This window comes from Rhinolophus sinicus, chromosome 1, assembly GCF_057876585.1.
Source record: "Rhinolophus sinicus isolate RSI-liver-muscle chromosome 1, RSI-T2T, whole genome shotgun sequence".
Taxonomy (NCBI): domain Eukaryota; kingdom Metazoa; phylum Chordata; class Mammalia; order Chiroptera; family Rhinolophidae; genus Rhinolophus; species Rhinolophus sinicus.
In genome coordinates, this window is record NC_142501.1 from 158,385,634 (window position 1) to 158,394,459 (window position 8,826).

An 8,826-nucleotide genomic window follows, 5' to 3' on the forward strand; every position below is an offset into this window, starting at 1 on the left:
CAGGCTTTTCTAAAATCTTCCATTTATACATTTATCTCCCCTATTGCATTGAGAGTTAGAGGGTAACAGAGTCCGTCTTATTCCTCTTTATATCTCCAGCAACGAATCTCATCCCCATATCATAAATGCTGCAAAAATGATCCATAAAAATGATGAAACAAATGGAGACAGAAAGGAATTAAATTTGAGTTTAAACACCCTTCTGCTTAGAAAGATAACTCTGGCAGTAAGTGGAGTCAGTAACAAAAACACAATTCAAATTGGCTTAATGAAAAGGGAATCATTTGACCTATGAAACTGAGTAGATAAAATAAAGCTGGATGCTGCTGTTCAAGTTCAAAATTTCGTTTCAGTAATCAATTTCACTCCACACCTGTCTCCTTTTCTCTATTCTGGCTTCATTTAGGCAAGCATTGGCAAAGTTCCAAACTTGTATACTAGGAGGTACGACCCAGCAGGTAGCAAGGACTTCTTGTTCTAACCATTTTCTGACAAAAAGGACTCCAGGGAGTTTTTTCTGACTTGACCAGGTTTAGGTCACTTGCCCACTCTAGCACCTATAAGCGTGGTTGAGGGTTGGACCCAGACTGGAAAAACTGACTAATACGGCTTGGGGTCATTAGCTCACTCCTAGAGCTTTGGAGTAGGGCCAGTCACCTTACCTGAACTATTCAGATTGGGAGGAAGAAGAGAGGGTTTCCAAAGGCAAATAAGGTTCTGTAGCCAGAAGAAGGAGGAAAAAGCCTAAGTCAGGAAGAAATTAAAATATTCTAGAGACAAAACCAGGTAGATGACACTGACACTGGACAAAACGCTCCAGACTAAAAGAAGAGGATGGATCCAAGGATTGAATGCCACATTCAGACATTTTCATTCTTTTCCCCTTAGAGCCAGAGTCATTCTATGAGAAGCAGTAATTGCAACAAAACGGCTTGGCAGTTGTGTTGGCAAAATTTCCCAAGGACATTATGAGGAAAATAGCACTGTATTGCCCATTCCTGTGGCTCTATATCTCAGGATGCCACAACAACTCTGGATTTTAAAGGCAGATCAGGTAGTGGCCATCAAATCTGAAAGATGCAGTAAATATGGTAGCTCAAAACGAAATTTAACAACCAATGCTTTTATTTTAGGGATGACTCTATCTTTTAAAATTGGTTATTGTTTTAAAGTTAAGGCATATAAATCTGTCATCCAGCTCATAAAATCAATAAATAGTTGGATAAGACACTTGGTGAAACAGGAAAGAATTAGATTATTTTAATAGGCTTCAGAAACACCATTGTTTTTAAATTTTCTGAAAAATAAATATGGAGCTGCTACAGATTCAATTATGAGAATTAATATGTTAAGGTAGAAAAAACCCTTTTCTGTACTTCATTTTGTAGCAACTGATGCTTATTAAGCAAGTCCTAAGCATAAAATTATAGATAATTCCATAAATATGAGGCTGCTTGTAAATTTTGGCTAGTACTGTAAATTTTCTGATTCTCTATTCATGCACCTTGAGTATTTATTTGCTTACACCAGTACTTTGAGTTGGATCTGGAAAGCATTAGAGCAAACATTTTCTGTTTTCTTAATTTACGAAGACAGTAGCCTCCTGTTAATGCTGCAGGCAAAATAGTTCAGTTATTAAAACATGACAATGTATCCAAACAGTCAGAAGAAAACTGTGATCTTTATCTCAGCAAATAAAAGCTGACAAAAATGCCCAGTTTTCCTTCTGGGAAGCTCTCATCCCACTGACCAAATTTTGGAGGTAGAGTCCATTGATTTGGAAAATCAGATTGACAGATGAATAGATATAGATTTTATTAAATTTAAGTATATTATATTCATGCTACAAAAGAAAATTCTTGGTGTTAGTGAAATAAAACACTGGAAATATTTGAGCAGTTTCCTATTTTTAAGCTTTAGGAAAGGTGAATTTGAACTATTCAACAATGAGAATAATAATCGTATTTAAACAAAACAGAACAAAGCTGCTGTCCTGAAGTTATCTATAACTTGTCCCAGAAAAACAAACAAACAAACAAACAAACAAGCACATTTAAAAAAAAATTGTGTAGTGGTTAAAACTGCACTGTCAAAGTCTGAATTTTATTAACTGTGAGACTTTGGAATATTACTTAAATTCTCTGCCCCTTGATTTTCTTGTGGAGAAAAATTGTGGAGAAAGAAAACTGGTAACTACCTCATGGGAGCAGTTGAGAAGACTAAGTGGGTTTCATATATTTGTAAAGGATTTAGAACATTGATTATTACATCAAAGTGTTATTTATTATAACACTTAATGTTTACTCACCATCTTGTAAGCACATAACATATGTGAATTACTAGGGATGTTGAAGAAAAAAGGAAAGATCTACTAAAGCTTGTTCCTTGGACAAAAGTTAGAAAGTCTTAATAATAGGGCCGGCCCGGTGGCTCAGGTGTTTGGAGCTCCATGCTCCTAACTCCAAAGGCTGCCCCTTCTATTCCCACATGGGCCAGTGGGCTCTCAACCACAAGGTTGCCGGTTCAACTCCTTGAGTCCCGCCAGGGATGGTGGGCTCCGCCCCCTGCAACTAAGATTGAAAACGGCACCTTGAGCTGAGCTGCCTCCCGGATGGCTCAGTTGATTGGAGCGAGGGCTCTCAACCACAAGGTTGTCAGTTCAATTCCTTGGCTCCTGCAAGGGATGGTGGCCTGCACCCCCTGTAACTAGCAATGGCAACTGGACCTGGACCTGGAGCTGAGCTTCGCCCTCCACAACTGACTGAAAGGACAACAACTTGAAGCTGAAAGGCACCCTCCACAACTAAGATTGAAGGGACAACAACTTGACTTGGAAAAAAGTATTAGAAGTACACACTGTTCCCCAATAAAGTCCTGTTCCCCTTCCCCAATAAAATCTTTAAAAAAATAATAATAATAACCTAGCAAATATCTCTGCCTCCACACACAACAGCTTAAGGAGAGAAAAAAAAAAGTCTTAATAATAATCTCATGTTTTTTCTCTGTTATAATTTTTCTATAATAAGGAGATATGCATCTATAATCAGAAAAATAAAATTATATTTTTAACTTTTAAAGAATAGCTATTATAATTCTGAACTACTGATTATCTCAACAAAACACAGTATTTTCAATTAAGAATCCCAGAAAGATAAAGTTAACAGCAATAGTCTCTATATAAATTCTTAATTATTGCTGAATTACTCATTTTATAAATTTTAGGTCATCTTTCACTTCTTACCCCCCACTTCCTTTTTTTTTTCTATTTAAATTCACTGTTCTTTTTCTCAGGGCTACACTGAGGATTACTGAAACACAAAAAACAAAAATATAAAGGCAAATCTTTATTGATAATCTAGTAATTCATAAACTTTTCTAATAATCAAGATGGCACATCTTTACTTTTATTCACATTTTATAGTTAAAATTACTAAAGCTAGAATAATAAAATTACCCCAAAATTAAACTACACAGGAAAAAAAATTCATTCTAAGTTTCTCTTTTAAAAAATACAAAAATTTTATATTGGGTGGAGTGTTTTCTTTCTGCAAAAATGATTTTCTCTTTGGACAAGAACTTTATACCCAGGTGAATTTCAGCTTAGTAATATGGAAAAAGCAATTTCTATTTTATTTATTTAAAAATGATTTTTAGCACATTATATGCAGTGGTGTTTTACAAATTTTAACACATTAATGCATCATAACAACCTGTTGAAGTAGATATTACCATCTATCTCCATTTTACAGAGAAGAAACTATGGCACAGACAGGTTAAACGTCACGTACTGGTAATTGGGAGAGCCAAATTCCTACCTGGCCATGTGCACGTCTCCTGGCACCTCTACAGCATCCCCTCCCTTCTCTTGATTCCTTTGCATTGGGTATTTCCACACCTCTCCAGAACTACACCTAAACCTCTGAAACCTACATATAATCCAATAAAGGGCATTAAAACTGGGTGAAAAACGAGCTACTGAATGACAACGGTTCCAGCTTGAAAGGTCTTATTAGAAATCACTAAAACCAAAATATGACCATGATTATGTCTTTAGAGAAGAAATCAAATCACTGCAGGCAACAAAGTCCATATAATACGGAAATAAAATGAGATTTGTGAACATAAAACAAGAAAGTGGGATTAAGTAAGTGATCTGTCACTGGGATATTTCACAGGAACACATCTTTCTGCTGCATAGATGAACAAAGGGTGCTACTCACACCAGACATCATTTCCTGATTCCTATGACCTTTTTTGTGCGTGGACAAAACTAGAAACTGCGGACCCTGTAAGCCCAATGCAGCCTTCCCTCACCCCAACAGCTCCAAAATGACCGCAAGCCCCTTATTTCAAGGATTAATCAATGCCCTGTACATCCAAAAGGTGGTACTCATAGATTACTAGAGCTCTGGAAGTTCCAAAATTTCAGAGGAAGGAAGTTGTATAGGATTAGAACACTTTGTCCAAGATTAAGCACTGAATTGAACTTTTGACACTGGTCATCCGCTCACCCCTGATATAACAGAGTGTGGTTTATTAGTGCTCGCAAAATAACAGGAACAAAGCGAATATTCTGCTGTGTCATCTAAGATGACAGATGTATTTTAACGGAGTGCATTTATACAGACGCAAATAAAAATCATCAAGCCAGAAGACATTTATGCACACGTAACAAATGGAATATCAGTTCTCTTCCCCAACAGACTAAACTCCGCCAATCCTGATGATAACGTTCGTCAGGACGCTTGTCTCCGCTAATAACGACACGTCTCTGGCGAGGCGACTCACTAATCCCCTTTGGGATCTGGGCGGAAACATTACATCGCAGTCAGCGGAGCTACGCGGCGGGCGGGGCCGCGGCACCGGCGGGTCCCCCCCGCCCCCTCCTCCCAGGGGCCGGGCCGCAGCTTCCGGATCCCGGACTGACGTACACATCCCGGAGTTTCCCTGGCCCAGGGGCTGCAAGCTTTCCGCTTCGACCATGGATAAAAGGGGTTCGCTCGTTTCGGGGAGCCACAGAAGCCTCTCCACCAGCTCTCCCGTCAGTCAGCTCTTGTACTCCAGGCACCGCCGACCCGAACCTCCGAGCTCAGCCCCATGGCCCGCACCGCAACCGCCGCCGCCCCCTGCGCCCCTCGGCTCCTCCGGGCGGCGCTGCTGCTCCTGCTCCTGGTCGCCGCCTGCCGGCGCGCAGCAGGTGAGATTGGTGCTCTGGGTTCCCAAGGGTGGGACAAGAGATGGGTGGGCGCCCATCGGGGGACAGCCCCGCTAACCAAGTCTGTTGTCCCCGCAGGAGCGCCCGTGGTCAGTGAACTGCGCTGCCAGTGCCTAAAGACCTTGCAGAGAATTCACATCAAGAACTTCCAGAGTGTGAAGGTGACACCCCCGGGACCCAGCTGCGACCGAACCGAAGTCATGTAAGTGCTGCCTCTTGCCCTGCTGCTGCTAACAGAGTCCTGTCACTTCCACCGCCCCGATGCCCGCACCTTGATCCGCCAGCCCGACCTCCTGTCTCACATGGATTCTCTCTTTTCTCTGCAGAGCCACTCTCAAGAATGGACAGGAAGCTTGTCTCAACCCTGAATCGCCCATGGTTAAGAAAATCATCGATAAAATACTAAACAAGTGAGTTATGTGACTGGACTCATTGGCTACAATGACTGCTTCCTGAAAATCATATCAGGGAAACCCAGGGTGTAGCTGAAGGAGTGAAAAGTCATTATTTCACAATTAACTTTGTCTTTAAGATCATTGTTTTGCTCTGGTGCCAGAAGGATATTTCCAGTACCCTCCATCCCCATCTCCCTTTCTATTCTCATTCTATTGGTAAAGGTGTCTTCCTAAAAGATTAAGTGGACTTGGCCAGTGATCTAAAATGATTCCTACTCATTAAGGAGCAAGCACTGTTGACCTCAGTGGCTCCAGACCTGAAAAGAGGAACCCCTGGTTTTAGGCTACATAGGTCTCTAAATCTGAGTGAGGAGCAGGGAATTTGCAGTGAATCCCTGCTCCAAATGTTAAGTCCAGGCTCCACCTTTTCTTATTCCTGTTACCCCCCAGGGAAGGTACTTAATTTCTCTGAGTTTCAATAATATGGGGAAAAAATAATAGCTACTTCATGGAGTTTGCTATGAGGCTTAAGTCATGTCATGAACGTACTTTTTCGTGTGACCTTATGTTGTGGCTTTTTGAAGCTATAATACAATTGTGACCACAGGCCCCTTATTAAACAGCATTCAGGAGCCTTGCATTTTCTGCTACACAGGGCAGCAGTAATATAGGTAGTAACCACTTGGTGTAGGGCTACACAGTCGAGTTTCTGAGTCCTAACAGCAACCATTTTCTCATCATAGGCACAGCGCCAACTGACCTACAAAGGAGGAAGCTTACCGGTTATTGCTGCGTCCTTAGTGAATTCAGAGTGAAAGAAGAGAAACAAATATCTCCTGGGGCCACCTGGACCATGTTTAATATGTCTGACTATTTCTTATGAGAGTCCTCTATTTATTTACATATGTATTTATTTATTTTTCAAAGTTTGTGTATTCATGTTCTAATATTTAAATATGTGAATGTGTTTAGTAATTTGCTGTACTGTCAAAGGGTCATTTTTATGTGAAATCAAAGTTAGTTCAGTCCTGACTATTATTTAATTTGAAGATGATGCATTTTAAATGTTTTTTATTTATTAACTAATGTTTTTGGTTGCGGGGGAGAGGGACCATACCGTGCTACCCACTATGATAAAGGGTAGAGATAAGTAATGAGGGATCCAAGCAAATAGATCATTGTCAGGGCAGGGGAATGTTATGTGTGCATCCAGTTTTGCACTGTTGAGAAGAATGTTAGTTGTTATTTATTGAAACAGTATGTGGTCAACATTTCTGATGTTGAAGTCAACCATGTTCTTAATATCCCTTGGACATTTTATGTCTTCCGAGTAGGGCATAATGCCCTTATTTAGTGTTAATTATGCAGTGTTTCTCTATGTCTTGGAATAGAGAAGTTAAATATTTATAGATGTATTTTTACAAATAACATGAAAATAAAGTTTTTAAAAAAAAATGTCTTGCTTGGGTTTGTGTTTTACTTCATGACCTTTCATTCCTCCTAAATACCCAAGTGCTGTAAATTTATAATAGACTGTAGCTCACACCTTCTTAACGGCTGTCACTCGCTGGCACTCCTTAGTTTTACTCCTGTTCATAAAGACATATTTGATACTTTTTTCAAAGCCCTTGCAGGCACCCACCTTAAGAATCCTTGTTTACTTTAAATATTCATTTTGTTTTAGTATAACCAACCTGTTATTCAATTCTAGTTCTTTAAAATTTTTCAAATGTTTACATATTTTAAAAAGCTTGCATTTAAACTATTTTGTTAAATCGTTTTTCAAACAATTATACAATCTTTTCCCTCTTAATGAAGCTGGAAGCTAAATTGTAGTAAAGTGGATTCTTCCTCAGAAGTCAAATAATCTGTGCAATGGGGGGAAAAGTATAGATAAAGCGAGTGCTGGAGTGCTTCATCTGTGTAAAAGTTTAATAGAGAAGGGCTTCATTGTCTAACCTTCCTGGAGAGATAACGATCTCAAGTGTAATGCTGTTCCAGTGCTTCACCGATAGAGTGATGGGTTAATTGTTTCTAAACATTTAAATTTGAACTTAAATTGCCCCAGGATGACAGGAGTACATCCAGCTTCCACAGTAGAAAACAAAGGCTGTCGTCTCATGATAGGGAAAGGGGAAGATCTGAGTCACCTGAAAAATAACATAATCCAAATCTGAAAAGGAGTACAGTTTGTGCCCAGGTGGGGAGGGCCAGCGTGTGCTTGTCTCTGATTCAGAACCTGTTCCTGGGCACCTTTATAACCTTCAGCAGGAGGAAGACGGTGGGTGCCCAGGCTTGTCCTGAGCAGCTGGGCACAGCTTCTCTGAGCCTCCGTGTCCTCCCCTGAAAATTAAGTATAATAGTCTCTGCATAAGGCCAATAGTATTTGCTCAGAATCAATGAGATAAGATGGAAAAGCAATTTTTAGATTGTACAGAGGTAAACAACTGCAAATCATTCTGGAAGCTCCATCATGCCTGCCCTCATTCCTTCCTTAACCTAAGGCAGGGCCATGTGTTTTAGGCTGTGGGAAATAAAACTTCCTTGGATTTCTTAGTGTTCTTGTGAAAAGTCCTAGCCATTTCATATACCATGAGTATTAAATCTGTAGCCATTTGCTTAATTAACTGCTCTGATCCTAACAGAGAACAAAACTTCTCTAATCTCTCCCAGGAGGACCCAATGGTTACATCAAGGAGTAGGTCTCAGGTTAAGCCCCAGGTTACTGGGGAGACTGGGATGCTATCTCCTTATGTATTTACATGTCAAAAAAGATGAAGCCACAGAATTTAGAGACATCCATAGGTCCTAAAAGTGGAGACTGGAAGCTCTCTGGCTCTTGGAGAGATTTATTTACATACCAAAAAATTGGAGTTACGACGTTTTCAGAGGGGATTATGGAAAAAAGTTCTCCTTTCCCTTTATAAGCAGAGAAAATCTTTTTCCTCTTTTTCCTATCCCTGGTCTATGGAGTGTCTAGCTACTAGACTAGGACAATTGACGTGGCTTTCACTGCATCACCCCAGGGTTAAGGTCTGAGGCAAGCAGGAAGTAACACACTTATTCACTGTGAGGTAATTAATAAATCTGTCATTGATCCTGAAACTTCTTGTGTGCTTTCAGTATAAAATTTTAAAATACAACTATTAAAAAGGTAGCATAGGTCTTGTTAACTTGGCGTATGGAGAGAAGGATGAAGGAGACGCAGGTAGCTCA

At 40.0% G+C, this 8,826-nt stretch overlaps 1 protein-coding gene across 1 annotated transcript; it reads left to right on the forward strand.

Moving 5' to 3' along the window:
• Positions 1-4,913: 4,913 nt before the first annotated feature.
• On the forward strand, positions 4,914-7,065 carry LOC141569962 (growth-regulated protein homolog gamma-like). Its single transcript, XM_074324456.2, has 4 exons — positions 4,914-5,197; positions 5,294-5,417; positions 5,542-5,625; positions 6,354-7,065. Exons 1-4 carry the CDS (start codon positions 5,098-5,100, stop codon positions 6,367-6,369), a joined length of 324 nt encoding a protein of 107 aa, XP_074180557.2. The 5' UTR covers positions 4,914-5,097; the 3' UTR covers positions 6,370-7,065.
• Positions 7,066-8,826: the final 1,761 nt, after the last annotated feature.

Coding starts and splice junctions, on each gene's coding strand:
- LOC141569962 (XM_074324456.2), top strand. CDS start 5,098: ATGGCCCGCACCGCAACCGCCGCCGCCCCCTGCGCCCCTCGGCTCCTC. Junction 5,198..5,293: donor CGCCTGCCGGCGCGCAGCAG/GTGAGATTGGTG, acceptor TTGTCCCCGCAG/GAGCGCCCGTGGTCAGTGAA. Junction 5,418..5,541: donor TGCGACCGAACCGAAGTCAT/GTAAGTGCTGCC, acceptor TTTTCTCTGCAG/AGCCACTCTCAAGAATGGAC.